General features: G+C 44.7%; 1 protein-coding gene across 3 annotated transcripts in view; it reads left to right on the forward strand.

Moving 5' to 3' along the window:
• ST18 (ST18 C2H2C-type zinc finger transcription factor) overlaps positions 1 to 15,169 on the forward strand; it is a gene marked incomplete at both ends in the record, with an annotated part of 123,271 nt that overhangs the window by 49,668 nt on the left and 58,434 nt on the right. For all 3 annotated transcript variants that reach the window (XM_082674746.1, XM_082674747.1, XM_082674748.1), the window contains one exon: positions 9,194 to 9,396. In XM_082674746.1, the coding sequence (XP_082530872.1) occupies positions 9,194 to 9,396 (203 nt within the window). The remainder of the gene's footprint in view (positions 1 to 9,193; positions 9,397 to 15,169) is intronic.

The following is a 15,169-nucleotide window of genomic DNA, read 5'->3' on the forward strand; positions in this document are numbered from 1 at the left end:
TCCTGAGTTATCTGCTCCTGTTAACTTAATTCCCCCTACCCCGCATACAAAAGCTGGTGTGGATCTGTGACCTTTTGTTCCAAGGGGGTGGGCAGCCACGTGGTCTGAACAGTCAATGGGTAGCTTTCTCATGACTCTCCTGGGGAGAGGCAATTGCATCCAAGTCATCTTTATACACTTGCATCTGGGTGGAGTTCAACTTCCGGGCACAGTTACCAAGCGTTCAACTTCCGGGCACAGTTACCAAGCTTTACAGATGCCCAGGAGATAAGAAATGAACAAGAAGCAGTCTCCGTTCCCTTGTAGATGGTTCCAGTTTCCTGGGAGAGACAACGACCATTCAGAGGGCTAAGTTTTATAATCATGGAAAATGCCAAACCCACAGTGGTGTAAAAAGGTTGTGTTCTGACAGCGTTACCAGAATGACATCCCAGAGGGAGGTGTGTCTGGCCAGTGAGGGTGTGAAAAGGTGGTGGGGCAGCAGGAGGTTTCAGGGAGTCTTCTTAGCTCCTTCCACTGTTACTCAGGATTCAGAGCAAGTTTTATTATTATTATTATTATTGCAATGTGGCTTTTAATGGCTCGACTATTTTATGAAAAAACTGTTGTGGATGTTATGCAATTAATTTATCACTCATAAAACTTAATCCCAATTAAATGAGGAAAAAGCATCTATTAGCTCTGGCCTTATGGGAAAAAAAATTCTCCCCTCTTAAAAACCTGATATTATCAAATAACCTTGCCAATGGAGTCAGTGTTCCATGACAGCAAACCAACCATCAATAGATAGCAACGACTTAGTCGCTGAATGGGTGACATGAGTCATAGGAGAAGCTTAATTATAGGTTTACTGCGGGTGCACGGCTCAGCTCTGTAAACACGAGCTCAGGCACAAGTTTCTCCGATGCGGCTGAGAGAGCTGGGCGTGGATTCAGGGACCATCCTCCAAGAAAGAACAGTGTCTCAGAGTCTTGCCTGTGTAAGAGTCAATTTGTCATTTGCGGTGGCCTGTAACTCTTGGGAATCAGGAGGCCCGTATCCAATGAACAAGGGCTTAGCTTTCCCGCAGGGGGTCTCATGATTTCGTAAAAGCTGGTCCAGTAGCCGCGAGAGGACAGGGCAGAGTGGGAAGCAGACTGCGGTGCAGTTGCTGCGGAAGCCTAGGCCGTTCCTCCTGGGCGCTCTCTTCCATCCTTGGAAGGAGGCCCGCCCTCCTTGCCAAGCATCTCTGCTCCTCTAGGCGGCTTACCTGGCAGTGGAAGGGAGACCCTCGTCCCTAAGGGAGCTGAGCCTTGCTCACCATGACCTTCAGATTCTCTGGCTGCTGTGCATGCCGATTGGCTGTCAAGGCTAGGCCAGGAAGAACCAGGAGACGCCTCAGTGGTCACTCAAGGGCCAGATGTGTTCTCTGTTCCCCTAACGTAACAGCAGCCTTGCTGCTCCCAACGGCCAGGGTCCGTTACTCCCGCCAGGATGGTGACTCTCTCCCTGGCCTGCTGGTCTCCCAGCCCAAGAAGCCCAAGTGACCAAGAGGCAGGCAGAGCTGCAAGTTTGATTGGACTCTTATGTGTCCCCTGGTGGAAGCACTCCCATAGGGGACCAGGATCTTTAGACCCACGGAGGGTAGATTTGGGGTGAGGTCTGTACAGATCCTTCAAGCTGGTCATTGGGAGTCATGGTAAACCAAACCATTCCTAATTCCTGTTAGTTCCTGGGCCCATATATTCAGACTATGGAGGGCGTGGCATGACGTAATGATCGTCAAGCGTGCATATTGGCCCCAAAGAAGGCACGCCCTCTTGGCAGGTACCTCCTTCAAGCCAGCATCTCAGCTGTGCCTTCGAGAGACTGTTCTATTGCCCCATCAGGACTGCAGTTTCCAGGATGTGCGATAAGTGATGCCAACGGTGTATCCACTTATTCTCTCCCCATGGTCGTCTTCCCAACTGGGTCTCTTGGTCCGTGAGACGTGTGAGAATTCTCGTTGATAGAACATTCAGTTATCAGTACCATCTGAGGCAATGAAGACGGGCCAGGCAAACCCATACCCAGAATGTGTGTTAATTCCAGTCAAGCTGAATTGCTGCCCCTTCCACAGTGAAAAGTCCAGCGGCTGGTTGGCCTTCTCAAGAGATGGTGTCCTGTTGGCACATTTATCTCTTCTGCTGACAGATTGGACGATGGGCTGCGAGAGTAGCTAAAGCGGTCTTAGTGGGAGCCCTGCTATGGGGCCTGTACTGTCCCTCCGTCCCTGCCATGATGACTCCTCCACTATCAACTCCAGCGTAGGAAAGTCGAAGGCAGAGGCTAGCTGACTTCTCCTGACCAGGACACTCTGTCTGGTTGGTGGTTGAATGCTTCTTCCCGGGTATGTGCTCTCTGGTGGGTGTCATCATGCAAGGAAAGACCTTCTCATCTCATACTAACTCTCACAGGTCCACCCTCAGGCGTCTTCCTTAGATCCCCTCGACCCTGATCTTCTAGGTAAACCATTGACGTCCTTGTCCCTGCTTGACGTCATGACTTAGTAGGTCCAATAGAAACCAGTTCCTAATGGTCAGCTCTGGCCTCCCGGTCAGGGATTCCATCTCTAGAATGTAGTAGTGTAGTTCTTTGCCGCAAACGACGTGGCCTTGCTCCAGAAACCTGTGTCTCTGTGTCGTGATCCTTCCATGAGATCTTGCCACAAACTCTGTGAGCATCTTTTCCTTTGACCACAGATGCCTACAGACATACCATAGGCTCTACCAGGTTTTATGTCCAACCAGCGAGGCTGTCCTCAGTGCAGCCGGGACCTGCTCTGTAGCCCTGTCCAGGCTGGCCACCTTCCTTGTCACCCAAGCATGGATCAGCTCAGTAGGCCCAGGTGTGGAGTATGCGGTCCCCAGAACCTAATCAGGCAGTCTGGCGTTGTGCTTCCTTCTCAGTGGTGGGAAGAGTAGATGCAATGCTTTGTCCTTTATTATCACTGGGGACACCTGAAATGTCCTGGGCCACTGAGCCCTCAGAGTGTCACTGATGTGATGTGCCCCTGAATCTTTGTCAGTTTATCTTCTACCCTCTGGGGCACAGATGTCTTCCTAGAGCTTCTAAAATACTTGCCACTTCTTGCTTATCTGTTCTCATCAACACGATGTCATCAACCTCATCTACCCACGTGATGATCTGTGGGACGCACGGATCACCCAGGCCCCTTCAGATTGTATTACGGCGGAGGGCAGCCGGATTTGCACACACCTCAGCAGGACTGTGGATCTGCCCTCTTTTCTATGTTACTGGTATGCTAACACTCCTGGTTTCGCTCTCTGATGGAGATGGAAAAGGATGTAATTGCCATGTCGGTGACCGCAAAGCACGTAGTTGAGTCTCTGTTAATCTGCAAAGCAAAGATGCCGTATTTCGGTCTAGCAACTGCAGTTAGAAGTATTATTTGCCTGTGTTTGTGGTTGCCTGCTGTTAACCCCCAGGATCAGTCTTACTAGAGTCTGCACTGGTGAATTTCAGGGAGAAATGTAGGGACCACCAGCCATGCATCCTCTAAGTGTTAAGGGAGGCACTAATCATTGTCATTTCTTCTAGAATATGATGTTTGGGTTTGCTATTTTGATGATGGGAAGGAGAAGTTTTTAAAGATTCCACTTATAATTCCACTTTATTTGTCAACAAGTGAGTTATGTTTTTGCATTTACCTGGAGAGGAAAGAGCCTGAGCACCTCTTCACTTGGGTATCAGTTCTTTTGCGATGTGCCTGCCATGTCTTTGCCCACTTTTTAAATTGATTGTCATTTTCTTATTTATTTGGAAGAATTCTTTCCCTTATTGGCCTTTTAAATAACTGTTTTGAAGAGTGTAACACACCTATAGAAGCACGTACTTATCATAGGAGTAGTGCTCAATGAATCTTCACGACCTGAACAAGCTCATGTAAACAGATCAAGAAACAGAATATTGATAGAAAGCTCTCCTTCCTGGCTGGTATCTTTTGATGAATAAAGGTTCTTAAGATTAAGGTGTTCTAATTTATCAGTCTTTTCCTTTAAATTAGTGCTTTTTGTAAACTGCTTAAGTCTTTGCCAAGGTCATGAAGGTATATCCTCACATTTTTTCTAGAAGTTTTATTGTTTTCTAGTGCATGGTTTAAATCCATAATCCTTGGGGAATTGTTTGTTGTATATACCATCAAGTAGAATCAAGCCTTTTTTTTTCAGATAAATATCCAATTGACCCAATGCCAGTCACTGAAGAAAGAACCCTTTCCCCAATGACACCTTTGCCATAAATTGACCATATATGTGTGATGGCTTATGATAAACTTTGACATCCAAGGTGCTTTTTGCTACTCTTGGTTCTTTTCATTCGCATTCAAACTTTAGAGTTAACTTGTTAATTTCTAAAAAAAAAATCTTCATGGGATTTTGTTTGGGATTGCATTAAATCTAGCAGATACATTTAGGGAGAATTGAAATCTTGCAGTACTGAATCTTTATTCCATGAACATTTTTTATTTCTTCATTTATTAAGATCGTCTTTAATTTTCTCAAAATGTTATTTGTTTTTTATAAGTTTTACATGTCTTGTGTTAGATTTATTCCTCAGTATTTCATATTTCTATGCATCATAAATGGTTTTATTTTAAATTTTTTTCTAATGTTTTTATCACTGGTTTATAGAAGTTCAAATCATTTTTAATAGTGACTTCACTGAAGTTGCTTCCTTATTTTAATATTTTATCTGTAGATTCTTTGGGGTCTTCCTCAAATACAGTCATGTCTCTGAAAGTAATAATAGTATAATTTTTTTTCTTTTTCAGTCATCATACCTTTGTTTTTTCCTGCCAGTCTTTTTAATTCAAATTCATACTTCCTGGTCCCTTCCCATGAATCTGTGGTATTCTGCCTAATTAGAAGAAATCAGTAGGAATACTCACTATGAATTTTCCATGGAAATGTTGGAGCAAGTTTCCTTGGACTCAGGGATTTATAACTTCCATTTGTTTTTCTGTTTTATTCTTTTTGGGGGATGTACCCAAAATGTATCTATTGCTGAGCCTACATTTTTAAATTAATTTTTATTGGAGTATAGTTGATTTACAATGCTGTGTTAGTTTCTGCTGAACAGCAACGTGATTCAGTTATACATATGCATATATCCACTCTTAGATTCTGTTCCCATATATGAACCTACATTTTTAATTGTGTTACGTATCTTCTGGTAACTTGCACTGAGGATTTATTACTGTGGAAAGTGGAAAATAAGCTGGAAAGTTGTTCTAGGGTCCAGTGTTCATTGTACAGATTTGGGGGGGATTCACAGTTCCCCACTTTATTGTACTTTCTCCCAAAACCTGAAAGGTCAGTGAATTTGACTTCTAAACACCTCCAGCAATGAGACTCCCATTAGCGTTATTGACTGTTGTTTTCCTCCATCACTTTTTGAATAAAATTTCAGCCATATGTTGTCATCAAAGGGAGTACCGTTTCCAATTAGAATTCGAGTTTCTAAATGGAAGCATTTTTCACATAGGTAACCAAAAATTTCAGGTAAAACTACAGATCCTTTAAAGATGTTTTAATAAAATCAAAACTGCAGATATGAAATATGGCACTGAAAGGTATTTGGCTCATTGGTAATGTCCCCTGGAGGACTCTGAATGTTTAAAGCAACAGTTTGATTGAATAGAACAATAAATGCAGGGCTGAGTGTGCTTTTTCCCTTTCTTTCTCATCTACTAGAAAAATATAGATAATAGAGCTCATTTATTTCCTTAACATTTCAGAGCTCCACAGATGGGAAAACACAACCCAGTGGAAATTATTTCTGGCAACCTTGAGAAGATATGTTACCATTTTGTGGCATTTCTTTCAGTGACATGTAAAGCCTGGCTTTCCCTCATTGCAGTGTCACAGTGAAGTGTCACAATAAAGCCAAAATAGTGTGCCCTCAGGGAAAACGCGGGAAAGGGACCATTTTCCATGCACACACAAAGGGTAATATTTATTATAAAGCCTTCCATTTTAGCTCCAAATGCTGCCTGGGCCATAGCTACTTTGCAGTGGAGAAACGCACAGAAAGGGAGATTTCAAGCAAATGTTATGTATAAATCTAATGTGATTTATGTGAATACAAATACCGTGTTTAAAAGTAGAATGCTTTTATGGACACACAAGCTTGGAGAGTCTGTGCAGGTGACGCTCAGCCTGGTTTTGGTGGAGTCCAAGGTGCAGAGAGTCAGAACCAGGAGTCCGAACAGCCCTGTCTTGACCTATTTTTCTCGCCCGCAGCACAGATGTCACCTTCTTTACATACAACATGTGCTAACATGGAATTATTATCCCCCTTTGTTGGCTAAGGAATTTCGTGTTCCAAAAGATTCAATTATTCATTACAGATGACACAGCCAATGTTATTTAGGGAACTTCATACACAGTGTCAAATACAATAATTTATTTGAAGCTAAATTTGTTTGTTCCTTTTTTCATTTTTTTAATTTAATTTTTTTATACAGCAGATTCTTATTAGTCATCTATTTTATACATATTAGTGTATATATGTACTTTCGATAAAACCTCAACATCCTTTTCATCCTTCCTTCCACAAGTTATTATTTGGACCCAAATACTGAATTTGATTTTTATTATCATTAATGTCTTCTCGTCACGTTCGTTCTACTGCTCCCAACTGTGGACATGTTGGGGGGCAGGGCGGTGTCTTCACCACGTTTTGCGGCATTTTTCTTTGCTGCAGCTCAGCACCATCTCCCGATCTAATGAGTGTCCCGAACCGTCGGGAGCAGCCCTGTGGTAGGCAGGTTCCTCCAGCTGGAGCGGTGGCTGGTTTATTCGGGTCCGACTCCACCCGGCTGTCAAAGGCAGATGGAAATTACCCAGGTTCCTTGTTCTGATTCGGCAACACGTAGGAGAGCATGAGCTTTGGGGACCAGCAGACCAGACTCAAATATCAGCCCCAGCAATTACGGGTCACGTGATTTGGGGAATGTTCCTTGTCTTTCTGTGTAAACTTCGATAATAATATTAACAAGACGAAATCTCTAAGGATCTTACCGGAAGTACACATTCAGCCTCATCCATCCCCCCAGCCACCAAAGGAAGGAATGGCGTTTGTCTGACCGACCAAGCCCACCAGCCCAGGTCTCTTTGATCAGTGTTTCCTGGTGCTGACGAAGCTTGTTTGAATAAACTTTCTCAGCCCTTTTCCCAGTGCCCGTGCTATGCTAACATGAGTGTTTAGAATCCACTACTTTCTTTCCCTGCTTTAATAGCTGAATGTCATTTGCCAGGAGCCTCTCCTTTTCTATAAATCTTCTTGGTTCGGGATAATGGTTAGTGGCCTCACTTGTGTATCTTCTGAGCATCCTGGATGGAAACGCACTTGATTTAGAAGACTTTGGTTTAGGGGCCTTGAACTCTCTGCACATTCCTGGGAACTTTGCCCTCCTGCCCCTCCCCCTTCAGAGGTCTTCCCCCGGACAGAGTAGGCTCCTGCACGGGGGGTCTGCTTCTCTGCACTTTGCTCCCCTGACACGGGACACGTGTGTTGTAGACTGTTCTCTTTGACAGGCCAGGCTCAGGCCGTGCAGGCCTGCACTTTCCAGTGTCCTCACAAAGGCATGTGCTCTCCTGCCCACCTGCTGAGATGCTCTTCCGCTCCATCGTCTGTGCGTGGTCACTTTATTATTTTTTTTTAAAAATTTTTTTGATGTGGACCATTTTTTAAAGTCTTTATTGAATTTGTTACAGTATTGCTTCTGTTTTATGTTTTGGTTTTTTGGCCACGAGGCATGTGGGATCTTAGCTCCCCGACCAGGGATCGAACCCACACCCCCTGCATTGGAAGGAGAAGTCTTAACCACTCGCCAGGGAAGTCTCTGTGGTCACTTTAAATTCGGGCTCATCAGAGAAATTTTGCCAAAGCACATTAGTTTATTTGGGAAACTCACTGTTCTCTTCCTTACTGGGATAATCTTCAGTTCTCAATGTTTAATCTTTTGTGAGAGATTTCTAACCCTCTTGGATTCTCTCTCCTTCCAGAATCTCTTTCTTTCCTAGAAGGAAGAGTGCTTTTTTTTCTTCTGAAGTTTTAAAACCTACTCCTCCAAATTCAAGAATTCATGTGTGATGCTAATTAAATAATTTCCACAAATGGGCCACCACTGGTGTTTCTCTGCACTGACGCTTCAAAACAATTTAAGGCCTTGTCTTAGGAATAATGCTGAATATTCAGTCTTGTTTTAGCGATGGAGTAATATCTCGTTACTCTGAGTCCAGATTCTCTGCTCCGGATCTTTTTATTTTAAGTTTGCATTTTTCTTCAAAGAGTGTTTAATAAATATATGTCAGAGACTCACTGTTGGCTAAACCCTCTGGTCTTCCTGGGTCTTGCCAAGAGAATGTTTGTCTTAACTTCAGCACATAGAGTGAGCTGCGTTAATGCCAAGTGAACTATATGTAGGAAATCTGTTTTGAAAGGGCCATCCTCAGGAGGACTTCCAAATAAAACTGTACGAGAACAGGAGTAAGGATAAACTGTGGTCCATTTTTGGGAAATCCAATCTTATTTCTCCTCCTTTTATTTGTTTGTTCTGTGTGCCAAATGGGTAAGAACCAAACGGCAGAGTGCCACGAGCATCTTTCCACTTTTTTCTGGGACTGGAGATGGGCAGATCAGATGTTCACAGCTTGTCCCCCCGTTAATGCCCTGTCTTTCAAGTCAAAGCCCGGGATATGGCATCTCAAGGTTGACATGCAACTGTGGCGGAGATAAGCAGTTTCAGTAGCAAACAACTATCCGAAAAACCTTGTGATTTATCCATACTGGACACGTTTTCTTGTAGCTGGTGGTATATTTTTCACATTAGCTCTTTCTTGGGATTAACAAACCAGTGCAAATCTTGTTTCATCCCTCCCTGGGTATTTAGTGTAGTGCCAGGCAAAGTACAGATTAACGTATGCTTACTCAGGATTAAGGATGATTTTTTTTTTTTAGCTCTTCTGATCGGCAGTAAAGTAGAATCTGCACAGTTCAGTGAATTCACCGGATGGGCTGTTTTCGTTAATGGCGACAACTAACCCCAAACCTTGGGTCCCAGGTTTCTCTGGTCGTGCTTGGTGATGGTCGAAGGGCAGACAGCCGTGAACTCTTTCATCATGTTCTTAATCCGTCTCCGTTACTGCAGTGCTGCGCGTGACTGCTCCACGGCCAGGAAGAGGAGAGCCGGGGAGCAGGCTCTGGGGGTGCCGGTCAACAAGAGAAAGTCCCTGCTCATGAAGCCCCGACACTACAGCCCCAGCGTGGACCGCGAGGAGGGACGGGCTGAGCGGACGGCGGAGGCGTTGGGGCAGGACGGCGCCCCGGAGACCCACCATCACCCCGGTGCAGGTAGCGAGGTGGAGTGGCCCCAGCTTGAGTTCCTGCCCACGCACAGGCCCAGGCCCACCTCAGGGGGACGTGCCGTTTGTATGGTGGGAAAAGCAGATCCCAACGTGAGAGCAAAACCAGACATTGGTTTCCCTCAGCATCCACTAGTGAGGACCGGTTTGCCTTCCCTAACAGTGGGGGGTCTAAGCACATGCCACAGAGCGCAGAGCATCCTTGGCCCCAGGCACGGGTGTGGACTGTGCCTCTTTCCGAAGAAAATAAAAGCGACTAAGCCCCCAAGTTGAAGAGGACCTTAACTCCCTAATGGGGTGGATGTCTAGTCCCTGAGAGATAAAACCCCTGCAAAGTAAGCTTTGAGACATTTCCGATAGGACATATGAGACGCAGTCTCTATTTTGAAATTTTATTTTGTTAATTTTTTATTGAAGTACGGTTGATTTACAATATTATATTTGTTTCAGGTGTACAGCATAGTGATTCAGTATTTTTACAGATACACCATTAAAAGTTATGACACGATAATGGGTGTAATTCCCCGTGCTGTACAGTATATCCTTGTTGCTTATCTGTTTTGCACGTAATAGTTTGTGTCTCTTAATCCCCTGCCCCTCATTTTTTTTTTGAAATTTTAGGACGTGCTTCTCCGCAGTTCGCGGTCACCCCCACTAGACCCTGGTTGTCCCAGTGCCTCCAGGACCTGGACCATCACAGACCGCTTTGTGCATGAGGCTAAAATCGAAGGACATGCAAAATGTCTCAAAAGTTTATTTTAGCAAATACATGGAAATCTAAAGCTTGACCTTTTAGAAAATGAAACTAGATGTGTGTGTGTTCTATTACATACACATTTTTTTCCGAATGTGAGTTTTTAAGGAATCAAAATATACAAAATAAGTTGTTACTTGAAAAGAAGTATAAATTGTACAAACCGAAGGCAGCGAGCTTCTTAGATCATAAATATCTATTGCATATAGAATGGTAGTAATTGCAGTAGGTGTTAAGAGAAAAGATACGAAAGCATATCGACTGAGTGAGCACAGATCTCAGATCACAATCATCAGATCTCCAGTCATCCCGGCTTACAGTTAATTGGAGATTCTGTAGTTAAAACAGTTGTATTCTGATTTGCTAGTGCTTGACTGAACTTCCTGGCTTTTGTGTATTAAACATGTGGCGTAAAACCTCGTGGCTCATCTGTAAATTATAATCATCCTTGACCTTTTTGTTTGTTTCCTTGAGCTGGTCGGTTTTTTGTTGTAGTTGATTCACGAAAATTGTAGGTTGAATCTAGTACTAGGGAAAGTCCTTGAGTCAGTGTGGTTAGTACTAGGGAAAGTCCTTGAGTCGGTATGGTTAGTACTAGGGAAAGTCCTTGAGTCGGTATGGTTAGTACTAGGGAAAGTCCTTGAGTCGGTATGGTTAGTACTAGGGAAAGTCCTTGAGTCAGGATGGTTATATCATTCATCTCGCTGACATTAATTTACCAAGTATTTAAGAAAATGGGCATCTTTTACACCAACACATTTTGCAGGCGCCCAAAGGACCAGGACGGTACCTGCCCACCAGCTTCCCGCCTTCTTTTGTAGCTGAATGATCGTTGTAGATGCTTGGTAGTCACCAGGAAAGTATACTGTCAAATATTCTCAGTTAAATATTCACTTAGAAGCACTGATGGACTTCTATCTGCAGCTTCACAAATGTTCACTCTTTAGTATTAGAGCCACTACTGATCATAATGAATATGCTAAAATTACAGCCGTAGTGGCTATTATTTTTGAATTCTTAATATATTCCGAGCACATAAATCATATCACCTAATCCACCCAACAGTGACGTGAGTGTGTATTATTATGGCCACAACTTTACAAATGAGACCGTTGAGGACAAAGGGATTTAATGCTAAAGGTAACACAGCTTGTAGGCGTTGGAAAGAAGATAATTAGGAAACAATTGAAGGACAAGCAAAATAACTATTTCCCAGCTAACCATGCTCCATAATCCAGCCCTTCCCATGCTCTGACCACCTTTGGAAGGCAAGTTGGGCAAAGTCCCTACGAGGTCAAATTACGAAGTCACATTTCCAGAAATGACAGGTCACAGATGCTTCTCTCCCTGGTCGAGAGAGGAAAAGTCTAAGTTGCCTTCAGCCCTCTGAGCAAGTGACCCCCAGCCTCCGGAAGGTAAGAGAGCTGAGTTTGCGCCCAAGCCCAGCATAAGGGGTTTCATCTGCCGTCTCGGTCACTCCAGGCACCCCAAGGTCTTCACCTGACCAGGTGTGTGCCCAATTTTGTCTTAAGCAGGCGGTTCAGTTGATGAGAGAGGGTTAGGCTCACGAAGGCTGAGGCCATGAGCTTGAATCCCTTTAATGGCAAAATTGTGCCCCATGCCCTCCCCTGGCTGTCTTTCAAAGAGCTGCAGGTGGGCGTTAAGGATGGTAGAAGAAAATTTGGACAAAACCATGCAGATGCACAGTTTTCACTGGGGCAAACAGAAGGTGACCTCGCAGAGCCCTCTCAGGAGGCAGGACGAGCTCGTGTGTTCCCAGTGCAGACGAGGGAAAGAAGCAGGGTGAGCCAGTGTGTGGGATCCTCCCGGGCTGTGAGCACGTGATCGTGATTCCAGGAAACCCGTCACACCTGTGGAGGCTCTGGGAGCTGGGATGACACTTTGACTATGTTATCTCTCAACAGACAGCAAATAAAGGATACGCCGCTCCCATTCTAAAACTCTGAAAGATGAATTCATCTTTTATTCCCAACAAAGTTGACATACTCAGGAGGCCTGGAAGACTAATTTACCCGTAAAAGTCACTTAGATAGTTACAGAAACAGAACTAAAATCTGAAATCCAGTTGTACGGAAGGAATCAACCTCAAAACATGTGATTTTCAGAGGACTTCTTTTGTTTAAGTTGTTTTGACGCAGAACAGTTGATACCTATGGAGAATCCGCTAGCAGGTAACTTCAGGATTACCAGACCCCTCAGAGGAGAGACTTTGGTTTAAAGCAAATCAACAGATGTGAGGTTTTACATATCAGGCCGAAAGGAAGTTTATTTATTTACTTTTTTGCTCTATGAGGAAAGTATTGTCCTTCTCCAGCCCCAGAAATGCACCTGAGGAATTTTCTACCCCACGTTGTTGTGAGATGCACTTTGTTAGTTTTTGTTTGTTGTTGTGTTTGTCTTTATGTGTTTTTCTTTATACTTTAAGGATTGTTGCTTTTCATTACAAGTTACCTGACAAGTGTATTCTGGTATTTTCCTATAAATTCACTCTTGAAAGTATCCAAATATGGGAAAATAGTAGGCTCCTGGCCATGGGTCTGGATCTCAGCCCCCCCACTGGCTGGTTGTGTGAACTTGAGCAAGCCCTTGGCTTTTTAGAACGCTGGTTTCCCGCCTGTAACAGGGAGTTGAAAGTACTTTTCTTGTAGTTGTTGTGAGGATTAAATGAAATGAGTAACTGAACACCATGCCAGGAACATACCAGTTCATTGTCTTAGCATGTCACGGGGTCATCCAGTCATTGGGACATCAGATCACCCTCGTTTTAAAGATGAGGACCCAGGACTCGGGAGACGTCGGCCTGCCCGAGGCCATACAGGCAGGTGGTGCTGGGCCAACCACACGACCCCGGTCTCTGGACCTCAGACCCGGGAGGTCTCCCTCCACGCCGTGCACGGACCCTCCCATCCCCAAGGCAGTTGGCGAGCATAGCAAGTGTGACGTGGGTGACGGTGAACTGGGCTGAGTCCTCTTCACACTTGGACTGTGACCTTCCACAGCGGGCGTGGTCACTACTTACTCTGAATGAAAAACGGGCCGCACCTTATCTAGGTGGAAGCTCCCATGTCTCCTCTGCCCTTGCTGACTCTACCATAGTAACAGGGAAGGGAGAAGCGGCCATCCTTCACTGCATACCTGTTGGGTGGCACCCGCTTTCCTGTGAGGGTGAGGCTCAGAAAGGGGGAGGAACCCATCGGAGTTGGCACAGAGACACACGCCAGGCCCAGAATCAAACGAGGTCCCTAACGCAGGGCTCTTTGGATTATGTCAGTGGCAAAAGCACAAAACAGACCACCGGGCCACCCCGGAAAACAAAAACACACAAGCGCAGAAAAAGTAGGCAGCCTGTTACAAAGCTGGGGGGAAGGGGCGCCCTGTCGCAGATACGTCTGCTCAAAAGCGAACTCAACTTCTCTCTTTGTGACAATGACAGTGATGGCAGAGGGGGGTGGGCGCGTGGGAAGTTGGTCTGCAGGTTTGCAGAGCACCCCTGGAAACCCCGCGGGCGACGCACGAAGGCACCTCTACCAGCAGGGCTCCTCTCTTTCTGAAGAATAATTAATAAATATTTTCTTTTAGCATATAACCAACAGTTGAACCAAACAATTATGTAAACTGGAAATGACCCAAAACGCTCGCCTGGCAGCGGCTCGGTGACACGCATCGTCGGGCACACGTGCATGGCTGTCACCCCCGCCTCTCTGGTGATCTGCACTTAATAGGAATATTTTAAACTATGTAGCTAAGCAACAGAGGTAATTGTTGCTTTCTAGAGCTTTTGTTAGCACTCTCACACAGCCCAAATATGCATAATTAGGTATAATGTCTATAAATCATTATTGTACACATGTGGGTAGTTAAGTGGAGTTGAGAGAGTAGTTCAATGAATTGAGCATATTCACTGAAAATGCTTTTTATTTGTTTTCTGTAGTTCATAATATTCTAAAATTATCATAACCCTTTACACTTTCTCTTAACAGCCAACTGTGATATTGAGAAAAACTTCATTTGCATTTTAGACTATGTTTAATATATTATTTAAACCTGGAGTCCCTCTGATATGAATTCAGGAGAGGATACACCATCCGTTCAAATATTATGTGCTGGTTTCGCCAGCCTCTTTTCTAGGAAGTAAAATGTTAAATTTTTCAGTTTATGTTGAATAGATCCCAACAAAAGACTGCACTCTATAATCAGCATTATTTAAAGGGGCTAGTGTTGTGACTGAATTCTTCCCTTCATCCAAAAATGCTTTTAGTTACTATGGCAATATTTACTTGATCCGGGCAGTCCAGTGTTGATTTAGGGAGATAATTACCAGAAAGGAAGATGATGGAGATGCATTTTTGAGTGTCCTTGTCAGACGCAATGTTTATAAAAAATTAAACGAGACCCAAAAAAGGCACATTGTCTTCTGCACAGACACCCTCTCCCGCAGCCCTTACACAGGACGACTGTGCTTTTCTTTCCTCCCAAGATGTTTATTAAGGCAGAATGCACTTCACCTGGTGTCTTTAACAGTCTTTAAGGGGGCTTATTATTTTGTGTTCCCATCCACCACCCTGCCTTTAGAGACACAGAAATAGTCTTGCTTCTTCTTTTTGTTTTGTCTCAGTGACTGCCAGGGACCACTGCCTGGTTATCTGGTGCATTTCACAGCCTGGCGATCTCTGGGCGCCGAGCTCCCTGGACCCCGCCATGTGCGCGGCCAGGGCTGGGGCACTGGCGAATCTGCACCTCAGGTGGTGTGTTTGCACCGGGACAGGCTTGGGGAGGGTGACTGTACATATAAATATATACACACACACAATCTGTCACCCCGACTGGGCCACTGCCAAGAGGGAAGGGGGTGACACGGACAGCTGCTCTGGGACAGTGGACACCCCATGGACAGACTGGCGCTTGGGGGGTGGGCGCTCTCCTCAGTCCCAGGCCTTCTTTACCATCAGGACTGAGAAGAACTGGTTAACATTCAGCATCCTCCAAC

The sequence above is a fragment of the Grampus griseus genome (genome assembly GCF_964374135.1).
Source record: "Grampus griseus genome assembly, chromosome: 17".
In the NCBI taxonomy this organism is placed as follows: domain Eukaryota; kingdom Metazoa; phylum Chordata; class Mammalia; order Artiodactyla; family Delphinidae; genus Grampus; species Grampus griseus.